This window comes from Candidozyma haemuli, assembly GCF_002926055.2.
Source record: "Candidozyma haemuli strain B11899 chromosome Unknown A_2014730914, whole genome shotgun sequence".
Classification (NCBI taxonomy): Eukaryota; Fungi; Ascomycota; class Pichiomycetes; order Serinales; family Metschnikowiaceae; genus Candidozyma; species Candidozyma haemuli.
In genome coordinates, this window is record NW_020289906.1 from 1,237,998 (window position 1) to 1,263,672 (window position 25,675).

The 25,675-nt window shown below is 46.8% G+C and overlaps 12 protein-coding genes across 12 annotated transcripts; 4 read left to right on the top strand and 8 right to left on the bottom strand. All coding sequences in view use genetic code 12, as the record gives it.

The window, feature by feature from the left end:
- Positions 1–738: 738 nt before the first annotated feature.
- On the top strand, positions 739–1,059 carry CXQ85_000554 (uncharacterized protein; the record flags this gene model as incomplete). The annotated part of the gene is made up of 1 exon (XM_025484297.1): positions 739–1,059. The coding sequence occupies one exon, from the start codon at positions 739–741 to the stop codon at positions 1,057–1,059; it is 321 nt and encodes a 106-aa protein (XP_025342512.1).
- A 1,871-nt stretch (positions 1,060–2,930) lies between these two features.
- On the top strand, positions 2,931–6,062 carry TIF4631 (translation initiation factor eIF4G; the record flags this gene model as incomplete). The annotated part of the gene is made up of 1 exon (XM_025484298.1): positions 2,931–6,062. The coding sequence occupies one exon, from the start codon at positions 2,931–2,933 to the stop codon at positions 6,060–6,062; it is 3,132 nt and encodes a 1,043-aa protein (XP_025342513.1).
- A 104-nt stretch (positions 6,063–6,166) lies between these two features.
- On the bottom strand, positions 6,167–6,616 carry CXQ85_000556 (uncharacterized protein; the record flags this gene model as incomplete). The annotated part of the gene is made up of 1 exon (XM_025484299.1): positions 6,167–6,616. The coding sequence occupies one exon, from the start codon at positions 6,614–6,616 to the stop codon at positions 6,167–6,169; it is 450 nt and encodes a 149-aa protein (XP_025342514.1).
- Positions 6,617–6,679: 63 nt separating this feature from the next.
- CXQ85_000557 (uncharacterized protein) lies at positions 6,680–8,254 on the bottom strand (the record flags this gene model as incomplete). The annotated part of the gene is made up of 1 exon (XM_025484300.1): positions 6,680–8,254. The coding sequence occupies one exon, from the start codon at positions 8,252–8,254 to the stop codon at positions 6,680–6,682; it is 1,575 nt and encodes a 524-aa protein (XP_025342515.1).
- A 141-nt stretch (positions 8,255–8,395) lies between these two features.
- Positions 8,396–10,318, bottom strand: MFG1 (Mfg1p; the record flags this gene model as incomplete). Its single annotated transcript, XM_025484301.1, has 1 exon — positions 8,396–10,318. The coding sequence occupies one exon, from the start codon at positions 10,316–10,318 to the stop codon at positions 8,396–8,398; it is 1,923 nt and encodes a 640-aa protein (XP_025342516.1).
- Positions 10,319–11,589: 1,271 nt separating this feature from the next.
- Positions 11,590–12,465, bottom strand: CXQ85_000559 (uncharacterized protein; the record flags this gene model as incomplete). The annotated part of the gene is made up of 1 exon (XM_025484302.1): positions 11,590–12,465. The coding sequence occupies one exon, from the start codon at positions 12,463–12,465 to the stop codon at positions 11,590–11,592; it is 876 nt and encodes a 291-aa protein (XP_025342517.1).
- Positions 12,466–12,619: 154 nt separating this feature from the next.
- PEX17 (Pex17p) lies at positions 12,620–13,285 on the bottom strand (the record flags this gene model as incomplete). The annotated part of the gene is made up of 1 exon (XM_025484303.1): positions 12,620–13,285. The coding sequence occupies one exon, from the start codon at positions 13,283–13,285 to the stop codon at positions 12,620–12,622; it is 666 nt and encodes a 221-aa protein (XP_025342518.1).
- A 609-nt stretch (positions 13,286–13,894) lies between these two features.
- Positions 13,895–14,782, bottom strand: CXQ85_000561 (uncharacterized protein; the record flags this gene model as incomplete). The annotated part of the gene is made up of 1 exon (XM_025484304.1): positions 13,895–14,782. One exon carries the CDS (start codon positions 14,780–14,782, stop codon positions 13,895–13,897), a length of 888 nt encoding a protein of 295 aa, XP_025342519.1.
- A 765-nt stretch (positions 14,783–15,547) lies between these two features.
- CXQ85_000562 (uncharacterized protein) lies at positions 15,548–16,078 on the bottom strand (the record flags this gene model as incomplete). Its single annotated transcript, XM_025484305.1, has 1 exon — positions 15,548–16,078. One exon carries the CDS (start codon positions 16,076–16,078, stop codon positions 15,548–15,550), a length of 531 nt encoding a protein of 176 aa, XP_025342520.1.
- Positions 16,079–16,757: 679 nt separating this feature from the next.
- Positions 16,758–17,380, top strand: VID27 (Vid27p; the record flags this gene model as incomplete). The annotated part of the gene is made up of 2 exons (XM_025484306.1): positions 16,758–16,821; positions 16,938–17,380. The coding sequence occupies 2 exons, from the start codon at positions 16,758–16,760 to the stop codon at positions 17,378–17,380; spliced, it is 507 nt and encodes a 168-aa protein (XP_025342521.1).
- Positions 17,381–20,771: 3,391 nt separating this feature from the next.
- On the top strand, positions 20,772–21,683 carry RGS2 (GTPase-activating protein; the record flags this gene model as incomplete). The annotated part of the gene is made up of 1 exon (XM_025484307.1): positions 20,772–21,683. The coding sequence occupies one exon, from the start codon at positions 20,772–20,774 to the stop codon at positions 21,681–21,683; it is 912 nt and encodes a 303-aa protein (XP_025342522.1).
- Positions 21,684–21,944: 261 nt separating this feature from the next.
- Positions 21,945–23,069, bottom strand: MET4 (Met4p; the record flags this gene model as incomplete). Its single annotated transcript, XM_025484308.1, has 1 exon — positions 21,945–23,069. The coding sequence occupies one exon, from the start codon at positions 23,067–23,069 to the stop codon at positions 21,945–21,947; it is 1,125 nt and encodes a 374-aa protein (XP_025342523.1).
- Positions 23,070–25,675: the final 2,606 nt, after the last annotated feature.

Genomic DNA, 25,675 nt, shown 5'->3' on the forward strand with positions numbered 1-25,675 from the left:
TTTATGCCGTTGATTTATTTTTTTGAATCTACCAACTATTATGATTTTTCAGAATTTAGAAGTTCGTCAACTTGTATCAGAGAATAGTAAGTTCACAGTTTTCGCAGCCATATACCGATTCTATCCAACCGGAGCAAACATGCATTCACTCAAATAAATCAAATAATCCAATTTTTATAAATATAATCCTTCCTTAAGAACCTTCATGGTCGAATTCATTACTCTATTGACAATTGGCCCAGTCAATTGAAGAATCCGTTTGACAGCTTGACATATCTTTCTTACGGTACTACACTAGCTCCAGAAAGAAGATACCACACCTCCATAAACCTCCACCCACCAACCAGAAATACCAATACTCTACAATTTCTACTATATCTCCAAATCACCTTCATATTTTCCGAACGATTGCCCAAACTGCCTACCAAAGGAGGGCAAGAAAAAAGCCCAGCCAAGCATTCTGATTCGCCCAGAACCACCAGAACTCGACAAAACACCGATCCACCGAAAACCAGCACTTTTGGTCAAAACAGCTCAAAACAGCCTTTTTTTCAAACAATATTTAACTTCTATCGCCACCCTTTCTTCACTTGCATGCCCCCACTGGCCATATGCTTATCAGGGTTTGCAGCCAGTTGCCAAGAGATCCTCAGCCTGGGGCATGCGGTGCCTGGATCCATGCAGAGGGCATAAATAGGGAACGCGAAGTACCATCTACCTTCTCTCGAGAAACCAACGATGAAAATCCAAGGAGTGGCCTTATTGGCGTTGGCAGCGTTAACTTCTGCTAATCAACAATACTGCAAATGTGTGTGTTCGGGGAATTCTGTGGTGGGGAAGATCGATAAGTGTGGGCTATGTAATAGCAGTTGGTGCTTGGAGCAGAACGATAAGCTTTGCCAGGAGAGCGACGAGGGCGAAGAGAATATCTTGATTACATGTTTTCAGATCGAGTCTTCTAAGGAGAAGTTCATCATTGTGGCATTTGTGTTCAGTGTGTTGGGCTTACTACTAGTGAGCTACTGGAAACAGGTGATGAGAGAACGAAACAGACGATAGTCACACGATGAGTGAGAGATGGTGTTTGATAGATTTTAGGAGGTTTTTGTGCCTGTTTGGATGATAAGAATTGGTCAGTGAAGGCTCTTTGGTGCCATGTTACGAGTTTCATACGTCGTTGGTTCTGAGACGTTGGACATGGTCCGGGCAAGAACCTAAAGGGATTGAGGGAACTCTAATAGCTCAGAATGTATTCAATGGAGTCCAAGATGCTTTAAAAAAGAGTCTATCATTGAACTTGGACGTTTGCGCTGGCATCAAGTGGAAATACAACAGTTGTGCCACGGACAGCGATAGCGATGGTTACAGCTAGGGCACCAAACTGGTCAGTGAGAATTGTGCTTACCATATGGAAGGCATGGTATGACAGAGGAGAAGAGCTCACTGAAATGCCAGTGACTAAGTCTCGGTGCGTGGTTAGCTTTGCCTGTTTCGCTACGACACTTGATAGCATTACCTGCAATAGACCGGGCATTGCTCGATAGATTACGGATTAAAGGGCCGCAAAAGTCATTAGCTGCTTCATACCAGGTACTGTTTAGTGCCTTGCATTTGGTAAAGCGGAATTTCAGGCCCTTTCAATTGTTTGCGAACGGCTGCAACGATGAGGTGATCATGACTACTAACACTATAGCGTCTGGTTCCCGTGGTATGTTACATGGCATCATGATAATGCCCACGGAAGCTGGGTGGTACACTGTTGATCACTTGGCGGGGCTTTCACAAGGTTATATCGATCTCGATATCGGCATCCCACCGCCGGGCATTTCCGACCAACCATGTTCGCCCGAGATATTACATCAGTCTTTTACAAGCGACGTCATGTCATTACATTCAACCAAAGACCGTTGAATTATTATCACTACCTTGTGTTGCATCACGGTCGAAGTGTGTCACCAGATCACTAATATCATCTCGGCAATTGGCCAAATGTTCGCCCAATGACCAAATAGTCGCCATTGGCTCAATTGAAGAGAAACCACAAACCTACACATTCTCCAGAGTTCTCTCCACAAGACCAATTACGACTTTTTTCATTCTCCTACTATCTTTGGTTGCGAAATTGGCAAGTCGAAGAAGCCGCTTTGCGGTTTTTTCGCTACAATTACTCGAATCAGGCAAGCTGGGTGCGAATCAACGGCCACTCCGAAGCCTCACGATGGGCCTGCCCAATTCCATTCCAGCAAGAAAATGAAAGTTTGACTGGGCAAAATCCACACTAAACTGACCAATAAGACCCCATTTACCACATAAACTACATTTTTGCGTTTTGCCATCGGGTGGGTGGCGGCAAGTCGTGGCTGCCTTGCGCTAGTTTAACTCGTGCCTGGCGCCTGGCTGCGACTGTACCGCAAGCCATCGACGACACTATCCACAGCAGATTGCAAGAAGAGACGGAGTCTTCTTGTTCCAAAAGATTCTCCTTAGACTACACTAAATTAGCATCAACCGTCTTGTGCCGTTTTCTATTACTCCAATTTCCCATTTTGCAACAAGTGAAAAGAAAACGCACCGTTGCTGGACTTTTCATATCACAGTGGTCTCGCTGTAAGCTGTGCGGATGTGCTAATACACAAGAGCAGTGCGAGAAATGAGAAGGTCCAACAGCCGAGGGAGGCCCACTTACCTTGTAAAGAAACAATGAATCCAATGGAAGGCTCCAAATTGTAGCTGTAATTACCTCCAACCAACTACTCTTTTCATCCATCCTCTAGCCTTATACTTTCCTTGGGATCAGAAATCCCAAACCCTTAAGTATTTGTACGCGCGAGACACTACTTTTTTTTTTTTTCAACCTTTTTTCTTCAGTTTTTTTGAACTACCTTCTTTCTTCAAGAAGTTTTCAGAACAACACAAGTATTCCGAAAACCATGTCTGGCAAACCTGACACTCAGGCAGACATTCCGCCTTCCCAGAAGGGGAACGCTCCAGCTTCTACGCCCAGCCAGGTGGCTCCATCGGCTGCTCCAGCTGCTCCTGGCGACAGCCAACCACATCCCCAAAACCATGGCTCCCAGGGTTTCCAAGGAGGCAAATTCCCTCAGCAGTCTCAACAGGGTAACTATGGCCAGAATTTTCAGGGAAAACCTTACAATAGACAGAACCAGGGTCAGGCTGGCGGTCAGGGTCCACAGGGCCAAGCTCCACAAGGCCAGGGCCAGGGTTCTGCTCCTGGAACTCCCCACCAGCTCCACCAGCAGCCACATCACCAACATCAGCAGGGTCACCGTAGTGGCAACTACCAGAATAAGAACTACTACAATAATAAGCGCAACTACAACAACCCTAAGATGAACAACCAGAACCAGTTCCAGAACTACCACTACCCAGCAAACATGTACAATTACTACCAGATGTACTACCAACCGGGTATGGTTCCTGGTGTTAACATGCCTGCTGGCTACTCTCCTCAGCTGCCACAGCTTTCCCAGTCGCCTGTTCAAAACTACCCACCCACTGCTTCTCCAGCGGGTCCTAATAAGGTGAAAATTACTGACAGGGAAGGCAAGCAGGTGAACTTGGAAGAGAAGAAGAAACTGTCTGCTAGCTCTTCTGCTCTGACCACCCCTGTGCCTTCTCAAGCACAGATTGTTCCTGGTGCCGCTGCTCCAGCTGCCAAGTCACAGACTCCGGAGGCTTCTGATGATCAACTGGCTTCCGCTGCCGCCGCTGCCGCCGCTAAGAAGAAGGAGGCCGCAGAGGAGTTCAGAAGAAAGATTCTCGAAAAGGCCAAGGCTGCTAAGGAGAAGAAAGAACAGGAGGCTAAAGCCAGTGCGGCCAAGTCTGCTGATGCTGCTCCAGCTGCCGTTCCAGCTGCCACCCCAGCCGCCTCTACTTCTGTTGCTGCTCCAGCTGCCGCTCCAACCCCAGAGGAATCTAAAAAGGCTGCTGAGACCACCAAGGAAGCTCCTGTCGAGGAGTCTAAGCCTGAGCCAGTCAAGGAAACTAAGCCTGAGCCAGTCCAGGAGACTAAACCTGAACCAGTTGAGGAGACCAAGCCTGAGCCAGTCGAGCAGGCCAAGGAGACCCCAGTCGAAGAACCAAAGGAAGCTCCAGTCGAGGAGAAGGCCGAACCAAAGGTCGAGGAACCAGTCGAAAAGGCTCCTGCTGCGGAACCTGCTGCCCCTGCTGCTCCAGTTGTTGATGCTCCTGCAACTGAAGTTAACGGTGACTCTCCAGAAACCAACGAGACTGTCTCCGAAACTGCCCCTACTGAACAGACCGATGATATCGAAGAAAAGGATGAGGAGGCCACCGATGACGACGAGTCAACCGAGAAGGTCTTTGATCTTTCTTCTTTCTTTGACAGATTGTCAACCTGTAGGGCTATTGAAGATCCTTTCACATACCCTTACCCATACCCATTGACTGGTGTTGACGCTAGATGGAAGGCCGGTCAGAAGAAATATAGATATGACCCACAATTCTTGTTCCAGTTCCGTGACTCGGTTGCATACCCTATTGACGACGCCTGGAAGGAGAAGCTTGAGGGCTTGGGCATTGTGCCTAACAGAAGATCTGGCCCAGGTGGTCCTCAACGTATGGGATCCTCTAGATTTGGTGGCCAGCCACAAGGAAGAATGGGTGGCAACATGCAAGGCAGACCAGGCCAGTTTGATGGCAGACAGAACTCTAGATCCGGTTCCAGAAGAAGAGGTGGTTCCAACATGGGCGGCAACCCAAGAGACCGCTCTTTGAGAAACAGAAACCAATCTAGAAGAGGTCCAAGAGAGAAGGAGGACGACACCCCAGCTAAGCCTGCTGAAGATGTTAAGCCATTGGTTCCTTCTGCTAACAGATGGGTCCCAAGATCTAGACAAAAGACCACTGAGGTCAAGACTGCTCCTGACGGTACCGTTCTTCTTGACAAGGAAGACGTTGAAAGAAAGGTTAAGTCCGCATTGAATAAGTTGACATTGGAGATGTTTGAACCTATTTCGGAACAAATGTTGGACATTGCCAAGCAATCCCGTCACGAAGAAGATGCTGCTACTATTAAGCAAGTTATCTCTTTGACATTCGCCAAGGCCTGTGATGAGCCATACTGGTCGAGTGTCTACGCTCAGTTCTGCGCAAAGATGGTGAAGGAGATTCCTGATGACATCAAGGATGTCAGTATTCTTACTAAGAGTGGTGAACCAGCCATTGGTGGTGACCTCGCTAGAAGAATCTTGTTGGCCACTTGTCAGTCTGAGTACGAAAAGGGTTGGGTTGACAAGCTCCCTACTAACCCAGATGGTTCTCCATTGGAGCCAGAGATGATGTCTGACGAGTACTACGCTATGGCCGCTGCCAAGAGAAGAGGTCTTGGTTTGGTCAAGTTTATTGGTAACTTGTACATCTTGAATATGTTGAACGATCAAGTTATCTTGCATTGCTTGAGAGATCAATCCAAGAATGTTACTGATCCATCTGAGGACTCTTTGGAGAACTTGGCCCAGTTGATCAAGACTGTTGGTCCAAGATTCGAAGCATCCGAAAGAAATAAGGCAGCATTGAACATGATTTTCGACAATGTCCAGCTTATTTTGGACAACTGCAAGCTTTCGTCGAGAATCAAGTTCATGTTGATGGACTTGCAGGATTTGAAGAAGAGCAACTGGAAGTCGCTTAAGCAGGAGTCCGGTCCTAAGACCATTAAGGAGATTCACAACGAAGCCGAGTTGAAGAAGCTCGAGGAGAGCAAGGCGCAGGCCGAAAAGAGAAGAAACAAGGGTTACGACCGTGGTGGATACGGCGGTGGTGACTCGAGATCCAACTCCACCAGAGGTGGTGCTTCCTGGGGCAACAAGAAGGAGTCCAGAGCACCTACTAAGGACTCTAGAGGTTTCCAGTCCGTGCCTAGATCACAGTCTAACAGACCTACGCCAGACTCTAGCTTCAGCGCATCCCACATGTCTCCTAGAGAGAACTCTAAGAGAACAGACTCTATGGCGTCCAACATTTTCGCTGCTTTGGACGGCGACAATGACGACAACGAGTCCGAAGGCGCCGGTCACTAATCCTTGCATGTTTCCCCTGCATTTCCTTGCATCCCTACTATATTCATAGTTTATATTGTAATATAGCACCTTGTCGCGATAATGAATTGACATCGATATATGATCTATACAACTGTAGCAAAGGCATCACGATCCCTTCTTTGGAAGTAGTGCTGGAGGGCGCTCAGGAACCGGTGCTTAGACGTGGCATTGATGCTGTCGCCTTCGTTCTCTGGACGGCCCAAGTTCTGTTCCTCCAAGTTCTTGAAGATATCTTCCAGGACCCCGGCAACTAAAGAACTGTATTTCTTGTGGAGTTCAGACTTTTGGTGTATTTCAGGCCCTTGGAGCTCTTCGATAACCAGAAGCATGAATGCTGCCAAGGTAAGTAACAAATCAATGAAGCTCTCAGCGATGGTCTCCATGAAACCACCCACTATAGCGATCGACCTCTTCAACTGCAAGAGGATGAGACAACAGGCAAAGATTCCCATTTTGGATACCCGCAAGAAGATGTCAGCAAAAATCAAACCGCCTACAAGAGCGTAAAGGCCAATTTTGTGGAGTTTGGACATGTTTGGAAGAAAGAAGAATGGCTGCAAAAAGCTATATACGTTGTTCGCGCTGTGTCGAGTACCTCAGTTCTCGTCAAGGAGACTCATACCGTCGTTACCAAGGGTATAAAAAGCTTCTTCAAAGTTGAAGTCTACGCTAGAAGCTTTTGGCGGCGTGATTTGGCTCATGGAAGGCGGCTCGGTCAATAGCTCGTCAACTAAAGAGTCGTCTTCCACGACGGTGAAGGCCACTTCCTTAGGCTCAGACGACACCTTTAGGGTCAGGGCAAAGAACGCCTTTAGGTCACCTAGCGTCTTTGAAATAAGCTCCCCATCGTGCTTGGGCGCTGTCGTCAACTCCTGGATGCAATTTGTCAAGGCAGCTGGGGTATCGATGGTGGCTTTCTGAAGAGACTTGTGTAAGGCCATGACATGGATAAGAAGCAGTGATCCCAAGTCCACGTAGGTGCTAACATAAAGAAGTAGGTACTTTGTAATCAATTGAACCAGTTCACCACGAGATAAGAGCTGTAACATCGTATGTGCAGCTGCTCTAACGAAGTATTTGCTTCTTGATAAACGATTAGTGATAAAGTGCTCCTCATCGTCGTCGTCCAGGTATATCGCCCCTTTTTGACTACTTTCATCGTCGGAGAAACGCTCGTCTATATCCTCATCATAGCAACTTTCCAAGTCAGATGCAGCAGCTGTTGCAGCCTTGACGTTGATAGTGACCAAGAGTCTAGCTGACGTCTCGTCGTGATCATAAGACACAAGCTTGGGAGCTTTAGAAGTCATCTCAACTTCTGACGGGGCCTTCTGATTCATGAAGTCGTAAAGTTGATCGAGAAGCCCGAGGCTCAGCTCATTCTGAAGACCAAAACGCACCTTTGTCAACTTACGTACAAAGTCTTCCGTTTGATCTTTCGTAAGATGACTCGCTTCTTCCAGAAAACGAGTATTAGAGCCAATAAGTTCCACGAAGTTGATCGCTGTACGGCTATCCCCGTGAGCATAAGACGCGATTACTTCACTGGCACCATCCTCAAAGACAATCGGCTGCAAACTCAGCAATATCCGCCTGCGGATATTCTGAAACACCATAGCCTTCTCAACCACGGTTCTAATTTCATCATCGTTCAATTTTTGAAGTTCAAAGAGCTGACATCGCGATATAATAGCCTTTCTGATCCTTTTTCCAGGACTCACCGTAGTGGCAGCTAGGAAGACAAATGCTCCACTTTCCACGAAGGGAAGCAAAAAGTCTTGTTGGATAACAGTAAAACGGTGAATTTCATCTATGAAAACAGCAACTCTTAACCGTTCTTGACCCAATCTGGACCGCAGTAGGTTTTCTGACTGTATAGCTTGCAGAAGGTCCCTGAGCTCAGCCACTGTGGCATCTGTAGCTGAGAGCTCCACAAACACGTAGTTTGTCTTTTCAGCTAAAAGTTTAGCTAGCGTAGTCTTCCCCACACCGGGTGGACCGTAGAGGATCATCGATGGAAGATACCCCAAGGTGATGAAGTTCGTAATGGCACCATTAGTGCTATTGATAAGATGTTTCTGGCCAATGACAGATTCAAGGCTAGTAGGCCTTATGAGTTCAGAAAGGGGCTGCCGTAGAGTCTCTTTGATGGTGGAGCTGTTGTGGGACATTTTGAAGACGAGTTAGTCAGACATCAACAGTCTCACTACAACTACTCCTACTACTACTGAGGCTAATAAATGCATAGAGCACACGTGACTTTGCAGCCAACGGAGCCATAACCATTAAGAATTATTATAGTACATATTGCGTTAGTTTCCGCGAGCGTCAGACATCATTGGGCTTGCAAATGATGACAGTAGACGTCTTTTTTTAAGCGCTTGCTTGGGATCCTCTTGCGAGACAGTGCGCGGGGATGGACTTGATACTGATCCATTGACGCCGCCCGCAGCAGAACCCATCCTCAGAAGACTAGCAGGGTTGGTGGTGAATTCCTCGATGGCCTTAAGTGGCGACGCTATATTATTGCTCGAGGAAAAAGCCATAAGTGGACTGAGAATGGTCATCAAATCGCCTGTTTGCAATGTCCTCATGGCACGGCCATGGAGGCCGCAATTAGCCATGGTTTTTGACGCCTGGCAATTATCCGTAAGATAATTGATGAAATCCTTTGGTCCCAATTTAGAGTTTCCTGCGTTGTTGCTATAGTTTTGCCAAAGATTCTCTAACGAGGCCGTTCCAACAGCACTGCGATACTGAAGCATGCGGCAGTCTACCCACTCTATCTTGAATTCTCTGTTCAAAAGCACACGACAGAAGCCATTAGCAGTTCCCATGGAGCCATCCAGATAGTAGTAGTTGATAGTAAGCTTGGAGCCTATGAATATCATACCGTTGTTCATGACCTGAAATTTCGTTCCTGAAAGAAACAATTGAAGTGTAGCCAAAGCCTGAGAGGCAATATTTGACAAAAAGAAACGAGGTGCACTAGTGACATCAAGCTCAAACATTCTCGGGCTGCTGGAATTGGACTCAAATGAAAAGCCATCTGTATTGGTGTTTGGCTGATTTGGCTTCCTTCCTGTACCAGCAGTTGTAAATCGGATTGAGCCAGAGGGGACGAAATATGCCAGCACTAGCCTCGTCCAGAACTCAATCGTACGCAAACTGTCCATTGGTTCATTCAGAACTAGATCTATAAGATCAATGAGACGCACAACTGCGGCATTACCCAAGTTACGGCGAAAAATCTTTGCATGAACTTCATTTTGAGCAGCTTGAGAGACTCCCATTTTCTGCATGGCCTGACCAGGCGGTAGGGATTGTCCTGACTTACCCTGATTAGGTTGGTTTTGAGATGCCTGACCTTGGCCTCCTGTCTGACCCTGTGCCAGCGCTGGGTTGACGGAATGGCCTTGAAGAGGTGTATGCTGAGCGGAATGAGGACGCGAGTGGTTAGGTTTATTTAAACCAGGACCCTGCAGCCCATTGCCCGGTGTCTGTCCCTGAGGTTGTGTCGATGATTGTTGCAGCGGTTGGGCCAGCGGATGAGGACGATTTTGGGTTTGAGGGGTTTGCAGAACAGCACCCTCACCTTGATTAGGAGGACCCTGGGGGCCCTGAGGTCCACGGTTTTGAAAACCCTGACGCTGAAATTGAGCCTGAGCTTGAGCCTGGGCTTGAGCTTGAGCCTGTGCCAGCATTGGCTGTTGCTGCTGCTGTTGCCCTGGCTGCATCATCCCAGGTCCCATTTTGTACTGGTTGACCATAGGTGGGCCTTGTTGCATCATATGTGGTCCACCTTCGATCAGGCCCTCTGGTTGTGGGCTATATCCGCCGAACTTAGGCTGCTGAGGATTCTGGGACTGGCCGTTTCCTTGCATGTACTGTTGCTGAGCCTGGTTAGGAGACATTTGACGACCCATATGAGGCAGACGCAGAGGACCACCAGCCATGGAAACACCTGGATTCATTTGTTGATTCATGCCCATCATCAGCAGATTGCCGTTGCCGTTCGAAACACTCATCAGACGTTGTTGTTGAGGTTGTTGCTGTTGTTGCTGCTGTTGTGGATACAGAACACCGTAGTTGGGAGACGCCTGGGGCATATTACGGCCGGAAGGATGCTGCTGGGGATGCATCATTGGCGAAGAATACTGGTTATGGAGCTGGGCCATAGAAGGGGAGGCATTCTGGAGGTTCATATTGAACGAACCGTTCGTATTGCCATTCATCGTGGAAGGCACGGTTTCTAGACGGACGAAGCGAAAGCAGGGATTTTATATAAAAAAGTTGTTTTCGAATCCAATCACTTATAAAAGAAAACACACAGTGTTGGCGATGTCGTAAGGTTAAAGAATGCCCTTAAAGCTGTTTTTCGGCGCTGCGCAAGGCACGGGGCCGGTTAATTAACACTGGAATGGGCAAGCGCACTCAGAGTTGGCGCAATATATAGCTGTTGGCCCGTAGAGCTTGGGTGGAGCTTTCAAAGATGAAGGAGGTGATTCAGGCGACTTCGTCAAGTAGCCATATATTAGCGTCCAGGGTCTTTCGGGAGTGCAGATAAACACCCTCAAGGCTCCCATACGCAAGGTCGAGGCGGGGCGCCATAAGACTGATTTGGTTGTCGCCCGCGCCAGATGCTAGGGCTCAAGACATGGGGGAAACTACAAAAGGGTTATTTTTGGCCCTTTGGGAAAGAGGTGTCAAGAAGTGGAGAGTTGGCAACTGCGTTTCTTTATATAGATAAGGCACTGATTTGTCGTCAAGGATGCTGGTGTGCCTTGGCTGCGAACATCTTAGTAGTGCGACACAATGTAGCATTGGAAGCTAGGGAAGTAGGCCTGAAGTAGAGGCAAGACGTCCAAGCAAACAAACCATCGGTGGAGATCACCAAGGGAGAAGGGAGTTGACGGTTATGTAGATCACAAGTTAAGTCAAGTCGGGGTCGGAGTTGGAGTCAGTGGGTTATTCAGACATATATGACTTCAGGAAGATCAATTCCCCTCTTGGTTTAATCACCGGTGGAGAACACCGAAGAGATTGTGGGAGCCAACCGGATGGAGTTCTGTAAGTCTTGCCGTGTAACAGTAGTCGGAGGAGTTTGCCGACCGGGTAACAAAGTAGGAAGCCTTGTAAGCATGCTGCTAACGAGCCTGACATTGTCTTTAAGCCACGAAAGATTCGCCTAACAAAAAGAGCCTGCGCCATCGTACATATGACATTGCGGCGGTGTCATTTTTTTCTTGTCTCTTTATTATGAGCAGCTAGACCAGGCTGGGCTATCCCTGGCGCATACACCGAACTGGACCCCTTGACCTAAGCTTCATTTTTCATGTTAATCAGATGCAACTTTAGTCTGGTCAGCTGTTGGAGCATGATGGCGGAGAAACGTAGCAACAGAAAATTTTGTGGCTTCTCTTGGTCTCTTGGATTCTAAGAAACTGGGCGATATTGCGGTAGGCGGTGCTCGTCGAGCGTTGCAAAGTGTAATACGTCATTCACATCACTCATTCAAGCCAAGAACCGAGCTTTCTGGTTTACAAACCCACCTGATTAATGCTGGATGGTTCAAGTTTGGCCTTCTTGGTTTCAATGTCGTCTGTTTCAGGTCCAAATCATCCTCATCCTTGTCTCGCGTCTTCACCGCTCTTCTCTTAAGAAGCTTGTTCAATGTATCTCTCTTTTCTTCTTCAAGCTGCTTGACCTTGTAATCTGCTCTACGCCTGGCGTTCTCGGCTTTCCTCACGGCAATCTCTTCGGCAGTCTCCTCCTTCTTTTGGGTCTTACGGTTAAGCGCAAGAAGCTGTTCATCCATCTCTTGGAACATTGTGTCATCAGACTTTTTACCATTCTCCTCTTCCGCCAAACGGGCTCTTTGTCTCTCTGTGAGCTTCAGAACATCCGGAGTAGCGTCTGGTGCATAGTCGAATTCTTCTTCGTATGGTGATTCAGAAACGTCTTCTCTTGCTGAGCCAGCACTTCTTCTTGGTATACGAAGCTTCACAGAAACCTTCTTCTTTGGTGGCTCATCCAAGTATTCATCCAGGGCCTCTTCTTCCTCCTCTTCTTCTTCCTCGTCGTCCACGTCGTCTTCCTCATACATGGTCAACTGCCTCTTACGAGTCTCCCGGGAACCATTATCACCTGAGACGACTCCACCGGCTGCACCTCTAGTCCTGCGTTCTTTAGCGTGAACCTTGGGAGTGTACCAGTCGTTTTGGAGTTCCTCCATCTCGTTGGAGTTTGATTCTTCATCCTCCTCGTCGCCTAGGCCAATGTCGTCAGAAACCTGGACATCGCTTAATTCTTCTGATCTGTCACCAATATCAGAAAGTTCAATAGAATCTTCATCGTCGCTCATGGCGATTTTAGGAGGCATGATTGGCTATAATCAATGTGGTCTGTCGTGAATCAATCGAGTGTGTTGGACCTGGTGATAACTTGCATCCGTACACCCATATGTAAGACATTTAGTAGTATCTACACTTACACTAATATCTGGTTTGTAATATGATATGCTAATTTATTGACCTTTAATACACCTGTCCACTCATAAAAAGACCCTTGATTCCACGAATTTCTCCTTTAGCCTCCTGGGCCAAGTTCTTCTCCCTAGACTTCCCGTCTGGTTGCAAAACGTCCCTGAAAAACATATCTCTATGGCTAAAGAAAGACTGGTCTGTTTTCTGTTGAAACTGCTTAACCGATGACTCCACCAGGCGATAGCTGGGGATCTCGCTGATCAGGTAACTCGTACATTGGCGTAAACCAGCTCCCAACACACCAAGCTTCTGGAAAAGCTTCTCCTGGCCCAAAGTGCGGATGTTATTAATCTCTGTATCATCTGAAGCTTGCGAGGACTCTGTTTGACAGACAGCCTCGGCGTAAAGCTTCTTCGTTCCTGGCTTATGGAGTGCCACTATAGGAATGTGCTCGACTCTTCCGATTGCATTAAGATATAAGTCACGTAGCTTGGTTCTGGTTAATTCAAGGATCTCAAGTCTTCTGAAAACACGAGTCTCCAATAACGGTTTGATGCCGAATATTCCGACAAGGTAGGCTAGAATCAAAACGACTGCCGATCCATTCGTGAGTCTGAAAAGATACAGCACGAGCCGTGATTTTCTGCGTGCTGCTACTCCAGCGAGTCCTGCTGCATCAAAAGCAGCTTCAGGAATAGTAACAATCGGAATCGACATGGCAACTTTGGCTTGTTGGTGTAATTTTCCGATGGTTTAGACTATGGAGTATAGTGTGGGGATACTGCTTGGGGACCTCGGTGGAAACGGTGCACGGGTGCGGTGATGCTGCCTACCTACTTACTTATGCTAGTATGGAAGATGTCGAAGATCACTAATGTCATCTCTAAATGCCTTGATTATGATTGCTAAAGGTTGAAGTCACGCAGAAGTTTAACTTTTTTCGAGAATGACTGCTCTAGGTTAAAAGCGTCAAAAGAAAAGGTATCCCTCTTGCACTGAGACAAGATAGCCAGTGCAGATATGTGTGAAACACCGTATGACAGAAGTTAACGCCCTGATTGACTTCCTATTCATCTCGCCCATTATTTATTAACTGCAGAAGCGCTTTCTTTCTCTACACTACCAAGTTCTTTATTGTATTCTTAATTATTTATGACTAAATGACGAGACGCGATGCTCGTAGGTAACGACAACCAACGGCAGACAGCAGAAGAGAACCAGGACATTCAGTCGGCATCATCGATTCAAGAGGCCCCCAACCCCTACCAATGTATACCTTCTTGCAGTCTTGATCCATCTCCCACTACCCAACCACCGGCAGCGCACTCAGGCTTTCCCAAGCTTCGAAAGCTTAAACATGCTGCTTTGGTCCAGCAAAGCAGACGAAATGGCCTTTTTGGCAGCTTTCTTGGCTTCCCTCTTCTCGTTGTTCTTCAGACGCTTCCCCTTGCCAATAACCTTGCGGGCCTTGGTGCCCTTTTCCTTCTCGGTGCCCTCATCAGACTTCGAGCTCCCCAACTCGTTATCCGATTTAAGCGCCAAGAGCTTGACTTTCGATGGCTTCGGCAGCTGCTCTGGTGTTGTCTCAGTGGTACTGGACTCCTGAGGTTTGTCCATATCACTATTGTCACTCTCCAACATGGAGTCGTCTTTGTCATCCTCCTTCTTCTCCATCTCATCGTCATCATCCTTCTTGTTGTCACCGTCGTCATCCTTCTCCTCGACGTCACCCCCTTCAGCATCTTGCTGCTCGTCGGCGGCCTTCGATGGTGCCTCGGCGCATTCCTTATCGTCGTCGATGCTGATAGTCTTGTCTGGGACCTGCTCAGGGCAGACCTCGGGTACCTCAACAGGCACCTGTACTTCCAACGACTCGTTGTCGTTAGCAAGGCGCTCGGCCTTAATATTCTTCACCTTCTCTCTGATGTTCTCTTTCCATTTGGTGACGAACTCACACCAGCGGGTCTTCTCCTCGAACTCTTCCCTCACCTTGTGCCAGTAAATCTGTTGAGCGATGTCTCTGGCTCTGGGATCCTCCTGGCCGTAATGCTGTTGGTGGGCGAAGTACTGGAACTCGCCGGGCGCCCACTTAAGCAAGATACGCCTGTAGTCGTGGCTGATGAGGTCTCCGTTAGGGAGCCACATAGTCTTTCTGACGTCGGCCTCGAGAACGCAGTCTGGACCGTACCAGTAGGGGTCCAATTCGAATGTCATTGTCTAAATAACTGTTCTGAAAAGAGTCTTTTTACTTCTTGTTCTTGAAGTGAAGTAAGTTTAAAACGAAGTGTTTAAAATGGTAGGCAAATTAGGTATTGCCTGGTTTGCTTGATAGAACGTTTGAGAACTTGATGAAAGAGTCTTTAATGAAATTCGGTGTAATTGAGCTTTATCTAATGAAATTCCAGTAAATAAAACTTGAAGAGAATAAAAAAAGTGGAAAAGACAGTAAGTGGGTGGTAAAGTAATTTGAGAATTCAGCTTTATACCCGTTGACACAAATAGAGCAGGAAAACAGCACAGCGTACGCAGCATTACTTTCCCCCAATGGACAAGTATGAATGTAAAGGGAAATCATAAAGAAAGGACAACAAATTCAAATGAAATGTTAAACATTTACGGCAGTTGCAAGTAGGTCAATCGGTATCCAACGCTGTCGCCAGAAATGTCCCAATTCAATCAAAGCCCGGGTATTCTTAGAGAAGAAAAAAACCAAGCGTAATAGACGGCAAGTAATCCACTTATGTAACTATCAAAAAGGTATTCAGAGGGCCTCTTTTCTATGTGGCCGCTGGTACTCATACTTCATGAACTAAGTGCAACGGTCAACACGTGCATTGAAACGTTTACTTGACGTTATGGAAACCGTTTCAAAAAAGGCGCCAGAAAAACTAGAATCTCTAGGAGTCCAGTTGTCAAATTTATGACCTGTTCTAACTCCTGTTTTCCTTCCCTTTTCATCTCTCATTAGCTATGTACAAGTTAATCTATAAGGTCGCCTACTGTGGGCGTGAAGTTTTTACGTCTAGAATCATCCCGTTTCTTACGGCCCTGACCTTGAGTCCTCTCCACTAAATGTTTCTGTTCTCTTTGTCTCTGGGCTATCAAACTCTTCACTTTGACAACCGTAGAACCTTTCGAGGCCTGATCCATTTCTGCTGCCTTCTTTTCACGGATCTTTGCCTTTCGCTTTTCCGCTCGACCTTCTAGTTCTTGAAACTCCTCTTCTGTGGGTGTCCATTTAGACTTGAGGATTCTTCGGATGTTCTCTGGGTTGATCAGAAAGAAATTAGCAATTTCAACTGTCTTGAGCGATGGCATACGTTGCTTAAGATCACGAATATCCAAGATCTGCTGACGGGTAAGCTTTCGAGTCGGATTCCAAGATCCATACCGTTTCTTCAACGACTGATCCCTTTTGACCCACAGAGGGGCGTTCTTAGCGTATTCTCTATCTGAGTCCTTGATTTTTCTTTCGAAAGCCTTCTCTTCAGGCGAAGGTTTTGAGTACATTCGAAGCGGCTGCCATAGACTCACATTTGGCCTTGGCACCAACAGGCGGCTGCATAGTCGGCACCACATCTCAGTATGGGTCAGTAGGTGTGGAGTCTTCAGAAGAGCTCTGATATAGTAGTATGTAGTCTGCGATGCGACGCAAGGGCTGTACTAAGGGAGCGACTAATAAATGTGGGATTCCCTAAACTGGTGTTCTCCATTGTTTAGAAATGACAAAACACGGTATTTCCAAAACTTCTCTCTTTATTAGCGTATTTCATTAGACGTGACTTCGCCATTGTTTCATATCTGTCACGGGTTTGTTATTCTTAAGTACTATGTTTTGCTTCTTTCGCAACCTTCACTGTTTCTGGCACCAATTCTGCGATAGCCGCTCCTCGTCTAAATTTCCCCCTCGCTACAAACCGAGTGTTTGGGATAAACAAGAGGAAAAAATATAAAGTAATACCAAAATTTGTACGAATTTCCTCATTAATACAGGCTAAACCCTTCTTTAGAAGCAAATCGATTCAAATCACGCCCTTTTCTGGCCTAATAATTGGTGCCTGAGACCACATTCCTGTACGCAACGTACAACCAGCCGAGATTCCCTTTATTCCCCGATATCAAAACTATCGATAACACAACGTTTCATCTCCTTCTAGCGAGAATTACTTGAGTCTGTTTTCAACTTCAGATGAACTTTCTTAAGAAGTTTATAGGAGCTACTCCTATAGATGAGGTGGCGCTGATACCATCAGGTAAATTGTTCCTTACCAGAGCGCCTTTCCTGCCCAAGGGAGCCCTAGAATGCTTATACAACGACGCTCTTATTAAGATAAAAAGACAACCAAAGAACATTATTATCAGATTTCAGTCATTAGGGCTTACCAGGAAGGTGAGCTCAATTTGGAGTCCGCAGATGACGAGGATGATGGCGGAGAGTCAGACGACAGTAATGAAGACAGCGGTAACAATGACGAGAAGGTGTTTTCGATTGACCCAGAGCTCAAATTCAGGCTGTACACGAGAAGCGATGGTGTGCAAGCTATTTCATGGAAAGACTTGAACGGAGACCTTGGTGATCGCTTTGAATTTGTCGTAGACGAAGACATCAAGTACACTGAGGTTGATAACTTTACTTTTAGCTTGTACAAGTGTTTGTACGAGCACAGATACCAGAAGTCTGCAGACGACATCACTGACATTAGCCAACTCTCCGAGTTTGTCTATGATCCAAATACAGATGACGAAGCAGCAGAGATGGACAAGTTTTCTCGTTTTGCAATGTCATGCGCATCTTCTCAGGATCTACGGTGATTGAAGGAAGAGTTTGGGCTGGTTTCGTCGCTCAGCTCTAATCTAGCATCATACGGGCTCTTCACTTTTGTGCTGTCGCATGTTTATTTGGGTGTCGAAGTAATTTTGTGGTTACTTCGAGTATTTAATCTGGTCACCTCATTGTGCTATTTAATTGTACTACTTGCTTCCTGGGTTTGAGTTCTTTTTGGAAAGAAGAATTTCCAAAGACTCGAATTACACGCTTCGTCCTTGAGACCAGCAAGGTCCGAGTGTGTTTGGCTCCAGCGATGGAAGCATCTCGCTATCATTAAAGTTAGCTGTAGCCATTCAATAGCTGTTATTAATTAGGATTTTTAAGAATTAGCTGGATCTTAAGCATGGTATGTTATTAGCACCAAGTAATTCCTTGTGAGACGATTACATTGATGGCCATCTGCTTGTTCGCCTCCAAAATTAGCTCCTGATTCTATCGCCTAAAAGTAAATGCTTTCTTGAGTTCGTCCCAGAATATGATTCTTACTGCATTTGCTCTGTGGAATGGCGTAGGCTTATAGTTTTCAAGAAATAGCTTCTTTCCATGTTCTAGAGGCCGTTCTTCCAACGGTATTCTGTTGATACGAGCATGTATTCTTCTAACCCACGCATGGAATGCAGGTGAACTCATTAGCTTCCTATAGAGGAGCTCCTCTAACGACATGGGCGCCATCTTGGGGATGAATTAGAGTAAGGATCAGTGCCAGAAGTAGTGGGAAGGCGTATGTATGACACCAGTACACCACGATGAATACTATATCGCGAGTGTTGAAAGTGTAAGACAACTCAACAACGGCAGGCTCGATAGTTCAGGATGATCAGTGACAACGAATTGAACACGGTTGTGTTGACCTTTGGATTTGTATCGGTAGCGCTTGTGCTCGTTTACCACGCCATCTCCACAAACACGAAACACCACCAGGAGTAAGTTACACGTGTATAGCATGAATGAACAGCATATGGAGATATACGTAGCGAAGAGACGGAGGGGAAGACCATGAAGGGAAAGAAGAAAAACGGAGGCCCCGTTTGTGTTGTTCCAAGAAACTGAGATCAACAAATGGTATCAGACCTTTCCTTGGATGGGTCAGTTCAGCGATGGACTCTGGTGGTCTAAACGCGGTCGCAGTTAAGAGAGCGAGGCATAATGGAAAAGAAAAGTAAAAAGGAACATTTGAGGACTCCTTCCAAGGCTAGGGCCCGGGTAAGCCCGGTATAGCGTCGAAGACTGGACGATTATACGATAACGCTAGTGAAGGAGAAGGCTCGCTTGAACATTGATCGAGGCGCCAGTGGACGGCCAAGAGCTTTCAAGCTACGAAGGTATTTTTCAGAAGACGATTTAACCGGGCTCAAAGGCACCCGTTGAGCACCTTATTTAGCCTTTGATCGTCACTGAAAGTTCTCCAGGAGTCGGTTATCCCTGGTCCACCTTTACGACATCCACATACTATCTCACACCACTTTCGTAACCGACGAACTTCAGCCAAGCAGATGTATGGCCGAGTACGGTGACAGGTCAGTCCACGGTGCAGCAAACAATAAGAAGAATGAAATGAACGGCTGGCAAGAAACATCGAATGATTTGTAGTCGTGTTGCGACTGGGAATGCGGCTAGCAGGTTTGTTGTTAGTGAGGCTACATCTGCAAGTCAAAAAGTATCAAAGGACAGGAAAAAAAACAACCAAGATGCTTAGCTCATTCCAAAGACCAGTATGTCCAACAGGGTCTCCGCATGGATCGCCTCCTCACGAAGAAGCAACCCCGTTTAGGGTTGGATCGGCTCCCAGGACGATCTGCAAAAATATGATTGGTAGACAGATGGTCAGGCATGGAGCGAGGCTCGAGCTAAAATTGAGTGTCAACGGCGCCGATCCTCGAGTACCCCTCGAGTTAGGGCGATCTGCGCTGGTTAGCTTTGTAGGCCTGTGGGTCTGTTTCACCTGCCGCTTGTCGTCATTTGCAGCCACAGAGTGTAGGAGACGTAAATCAGGGAGGTGAAAATAAGAGAAGAGGTTACAGGAGTTCAGGGGGCCTCACCCCACCAGCACACCTTCATGGTCAGGCCAGTTTTTCTGTGGGGACTCAGGGAGCTCGGGGTAGGCAGGCTTTGCACTACGTCATGGACCCTGGTCGTTCCCCCAGGCAGGTGTCAAACCGGTAAGGTGGCGCGCGGCAGAGCCGGCAACGCAAGGCCCCTCCAGGACCAAGCATTTGGAGCCAGGAGGACGGCAAGCACGCATCACAAAGGAACACAGTGAAAAGACAAAACAGCACAACCCACGAAAACAACAACAAATTGAAATTAACTTTATAAAAACAAAGGAGGTTTCCCAAGTTACTTTGGCGGGGTCGCCCCCCTCTCATCGCTTCACCAGCATTCCCATTACAAAGAAACAAAAAAAATAAAAAAGGCTAACGACTCCAGATAAGCCCCATCGTTTCGGCCTGCCACACTAGAGTCAATGTCCATGCCCGCGCCATCACACATCTGGCAGCAACACAAGGGGAATTGGCGCTGTATGTGATAAAAAACTTTTAACTTTACGCTGCTGCTGCTGCTGTCGTAGACGCCTCATCTGCTCTCACCTTTCATGCCACAATAAAGCCAAAAAGTCTCTCTGTAATCCACAATCCACAATCCTTCTACTTTGGCTTGGCCCGCAAGCTGGTGCAGTCCCCCACTGTCACGGTCAGATCCCCTCAGGCTTCGCTGCTGCCTATCTTGTTGCGAGTGCGAACGGTCACTCCAGGAGCCCCTAGCTCCAATTCAGTTCAATGTTCAATGTCCAATGTCCAATGCAACAATGGAACAAAACAGAGATGGTTTTTTACCCCAGCTGCTCATCTGCCGAGCCCAACGGTTCCTGTTCGAGAATGATTGTCAATGTACCTGTCCTGCCCATTTCCTAAGGTTTCATCCTAATTTGGCGGGTCTTGGCCCCCTGTGATTTTTCGTTTTGTTGGTCTACGGTGTGGTTTCCCTGACTTTGGTAAATTGGCCTCTCTAGTTACCTTGGCGGTTGGCGCCGTGACCATGTCTCTAAAACCCGTCTGCTTTTTTACCTATTTCAATTTTGTGTACGTTTTTTGTTGCCTGAGTCAGGCTCCGCAGTAGACCGTTGGCCTGCCGCGGAATTCACCTGTGGCTGCCGACTAAACGCTCCTCCACGCACTGCCTGCGTCGCCAGAGCCCCAGCATCGGCCGTGCATGGGTCCTGTCTGGTCCTTATAAACACCCTCCCCTCCGTGGGCCGGAATCCGGGGTTGTTTTTTCTTTCTGTTTCCTGTTGTGTTTTTTTCATTTTTCATTCCTTAACGTTTAAAAGAAACTCCATTTCTCCAAGGCTGCGAATTCTCTGAAACTGGCTTTCTCATGGATTTCGATTGCAGAGCCCGGTGCTCCATCCCTCCGCTAGATGAGATCGTGGCCCCCTTTTCCACTACTGCTAACTGCGGGCCTTACTCCAGAGCCAACTTCGTCGCCTACCTTGCATCATCACATTGCACTGAAAATTTGGAATTTATCGTCGAGCTCGACCGCTTCATCGTTGCCCTAGCTGACCTTAGTAGAGCCAATTTGACTGCCGCTGGCGATGCAGAAAAGAAGATCGCTCAACAAGACTCCCTCACTCATCAGTGGCTGGTACTATACAAGGTTTTCATCGCAAAGGACCTGATTAAAGAAGTCAATATCCCATGGACTCTCCGTCTGACGTTCTTGGAGTCAAACCTACCCCCGCTTTCCGACCTCAGACATACCCGTAGCGTGGTTTACGAGCTTTTGCTCGATAGCTACAACGAATTCATCTTATACACTCGCGAGTCAACTAATGACTCGACTACTCTCCGGCGTCGCCTGGAAATAGTCCCTCCGGACCAGCCACTGCCGCTGTGGTCTCAAACGTCCTGCTACTCCTCCGTCACTCACGACGTTGCCCCATGCCCTCCATACTGTCATTCTACTCCCGCTGCAGATAGAGAGAAGTCCAGTGCCGCGTGCTTGAAGGATCAATGGGAGAAAGCATTGCTTGATTTTGAGCTTGGCAAATCTGATAATCACGAAACGACTCATACCGAACAGCCTAGCTCCGATTCAAACTCAAACTACGGCCTGTCCCGTAGCCGCAACGGCTCCGACGGCACTATGAGTTCAGTGAGGACATCATCACGCGGTTCCTCTATTGGATCCATGGTTGATGGCATCAAGGGCTACTCAAATTTAAAGAAGGCAGTCAAAAAATTCAAACACCGTCGCTCCCTGGCAGAGGGTGTTGACCTCCAATGATTAATTACTTGATAGACGAATAGACATGAATCACGACTCGCTACAAAGTCGCTTTTTTTTTTTTTTTTTTTTTTTTTTTTTTTAATCTCCGAACGGCTCTTTTGGGCCGATTCTACCCATCGTACAGCCGGCAAAGCTATGACATCTTTCTTCTGATGATGTCATGTAGTTCCACCGTTTCCGTTAGTCAACCCCTCTTGTTGCTAAGCTACATTTTGCTCTCTTAAAGACCTTTTTTTACCTATGTAGAAGTGAATGATTTTAGCTCCGCTTTTCGACCTTTATCCTCTCCTTTAATAGAAGAAGCTCCTCGTCGGAATTGCGGTTTCCCTTTTCAATAATGAGATTTTTGAGAAGCCTGTTCTCCATCTCGAGTTCGCTCACCTTGACCTCAAATTTCCTGATATGATCATCTAACAGCAGAATCTTAGCCTCCATTTCTTTCTCCTTCATCTTCTTCTTGATTCTGAAACGAGCACTAGCAGCAGTATTTCTTTTTCTCTTATCCAAGTCATTAGTTCTGTCCATACCAAAATCACCGGTACTCAGCACACTGGGTGTGGCAAGAGCGGAGTTACTCCGAGAGCTCTCGGAGCTGAAAGCAGAGTTGACGGAACCTGGTGTGTCAACTGCGTTAGTCTGGTAGGCCAAAGTAGGAGCAATAGCGAATGTACTGGGATAGTCTATCCCGGATTGATTACGAGAATGTTGGTTTTGGAATGGGTCAGCATGTTCTTCAGTAAGGTTTCCCTGGTGCTGAGCGATCAATGCAGATAGCAAGTCGATTTGATACAGACTAAGACCAGCTTGCTCAAGGGAAGTTTTAGCTCCAGGTGGGACAGGGAACTTCGGAAGATTAGAAAGATCCCTCTGCGGTTCACTTAGAAGACTGTTGTTTTGAACATTCTCTTCGACATGAGTCTCGTTTGAAGGCTCAGGGTGCGCCTGGCTCGGAAGTGTCGGAGTCAGGGATTCGTTCGAGTTCTGGTTGTAATGATGAAGACGGTTAAGTTTAGCTAGTTTCGTCCGCTCGTTGACGCTAAGACCTTTGGGACCGTTGGAGTCCTTGTCTTTGAAGCTTTTCCTGTGTTGCCTGGCAGACTGGCTAAACCACGCGTCGTTACTATTACTGTTGTTGTTATTGTTTAAAGACGCCAGGTTCGAGCCAAGCTCGTGGTGGAATGGCGTATCGTCGTGGTCGTTCAGTTCGTCTTCGTGTTTAGGTTTCTCTTCGTCTGGAAACACGAACGAGTCGTCCGCAAAAGCTGCTAGGTCAAGCAGCAACTGGCTATCCACGTCAAGATTTGGCGTGTCTTCAGCAGCAGTATTAATGAAGTTGTCGATGTATACCAACTGGTCTATCAAGGCGTTGGATGTTTCTGGCATTAGGCTTGCTGAAATTACTGGGTGGACTGTTTGAGTGCTCTGCGAGATTGCATTTCCAGGCCGAGAAATCGAGGGGTTGAGAAGATTTCTTGGAGGGGACGATATGAAAGATCGGTAAAGAAGAAGAAGCGGTGATTTGGTCGTTTCCTTATAACTGGTCCACTGGCGATGCCTAATTTAGCAGTGTATTACTGTGGATAGGTCGCTTAACATCCACAGTTATGACTTACGCAAAAACGTGATACAAGTTGCGCTAGGGATAGGCTGTTTGTGAGCGCTGCAGGGGAGGCTACTGATTAGAATTCACTAAATGGGGCATATAATCCGACCCACTCGCGAGCATAATCCCTCAGCCCTGCGACAAGATGACTCTCCCAGTACTGCTTAACTATACAAAAATTATGTCATGTCACGTGCCTTGTGCTGGTACTCTCACTGCGCCTAAATAAATGTAAGTGCTTTTGAGTAAGTGGGTGCGCCATGTCATGTGCTCATAAGGGCCACGAGGTCAAAAGGCACTCAAGCAGAGGGTTCTTCTGATGTTTGGGGTACAGCTTTTGACGCGGGGTCTAGGTTTGTTGTTAGCCTAGTGCTTGATATGTTTTGCAACCGTAGCTACGCTCATCTTCAGGCAGATAAGCCTGTCAGAGATAGGCGAGGGAGGCCGCAGAGCTTGTAAGCTTAGCTAGGACTGATAAAAATATTCTGATCAGTTGAGCAATTATATATAATTTTATTTGCCTATGGTCCTCCTTTGGCGTCCTTGAATAATAACTGCTTGATCTAGTCGTATCCAATCGCTAAGATCTCTTTGGTGGGGTTGCACACGGACTTTCCGGATAAGAAGGCTGTTGATAGCTCAAACAAAGGAGATGATATCGTAATGAAGAGTGCCACTGAGGGGCAAACTATATGAAGAAGCAAGCAGATCGTTCTGTGGCTCCATTGTAAGATATTTACCATTGGAAGGTGTTAGAAGCGACAGTAAACCGAAAATTATAGGCAGATATCAAAGAGGCCCACAATGGTATCTGAATTATGAAGGCAATTCAATAAGTAATTGAATTCTAGACCCTGAACGTCATTCCCCTATAGATGTATATCCACTAATTGTATTACGGTAGGCTATGGTGCCCCTGAGACCGTCCGAAGCTTCTAACCCTAGTTCTGGAACCATCATACTGAACTTTGTTGCTTTTCTTCATGTGATGTTTAACCTTCATTAGGTCACTAGAAAGTGGCAGTAAGCTTTTTAAGTTTGAATATCGACCCTCTAAGTAACTGCATGGAATCTATTGATCATAGCTGATGCTAAGTAGGCTGTGGGGGCAAACTTGACAATGACATGACAACGAACACAGAAACATCCTTCAAAAGTTTGTTAGGCATTTCTTGGGTGCAAGAAGAAGCTTGGTGTCTTTTGCTCCATGTTCGGGTCTAGAAAGAGTATATAATCTAAGTATGAGTAAGGGTTTTCAAGGAGAGCACAGGCCTGGATATTTCTCACTTTAGGACCTTGTCCGCTTTCCATCCTTACCTACTTCTCGATATCCTATATGTTTCCATAAACGGTATCCCGCCCGTAGTGGCTGGCGAACATTAAAGCTGTTGCGCACATTACAGTAGTAGAGCACAGTAGGAAGAGCACATCAACAACGGTATAATGGCAAGAAATAGCCGCTTATACGGCCAAAACTATCAACTGGAGACATTTCAGTAACCCCAGAAAATATCAAAATGCCTTTTGTCAGCTGTTGTAACACCGCTATCAATTGCCTTTAACATGAGATTCACTTCGGTTTTGGAGGCCCGCCAGCTCCCCACCAAACCACCCCACCCATCTCTACCCTACAGTTTAGCCGTAACTTTCCATATTCCAAAAACAGTATCCCGTCCACAGTACGCTTCAAACAGCTAACTCCGTGACATTTAACATCCGACTTTTTCTTAACTTTCCGTATGCTTCCCAGCATCCCGTGTTCACCCGCTTGTGTCTACCTCGGTTGGTTCGGGTAATCCAGGAATGCTAGCGGGAAAGAAAAAATCCTCTTCACACTCTCGCACCTACAAGCCCGCGGTTGCGCTATCGCTGGCCTATCTCTTGCACACAAACTAGCGAGGTGTGCGGCTACATTAATATTTCACAGTGGGTTGAAAAAAATTTGTGTGAAAATTTCTAGCTATACAAGAAGTGAAAAACTTAACTGAGGTCCCCGTTGACCCAGTGGCCCATTTTTTAGATAATCCTTTATATCCTTTGTAAAATTTTTTATAGAAGGTCTCGAGACCAGCTCTAATCCTTCTTGGCCTTGGATCTGAGCTTCAAAGGCGACTGGTTGACGGCCTTCAATCTGTACTCAGCAAATGATCTGAAGGAGTTACCGTTAGTTGGCTGCCACTTCTTTGGTGGAGCAGCGGCACGAGCAACGTTGCTGAACTGAGTGACAGATTCCTTCTTGAAAGCAGCGGCGGCAGTGGTAGAAAATGCTCTAATCATGGGTATCAGAAGTTATAGGCGGTAGAGAAGAAAGAAAAAAAAAAAGTAGTAGCCGGATGCAGCCGCTGATTTATATATGATGAGGAGTGTCGCGGCGGCACGTTGGCTG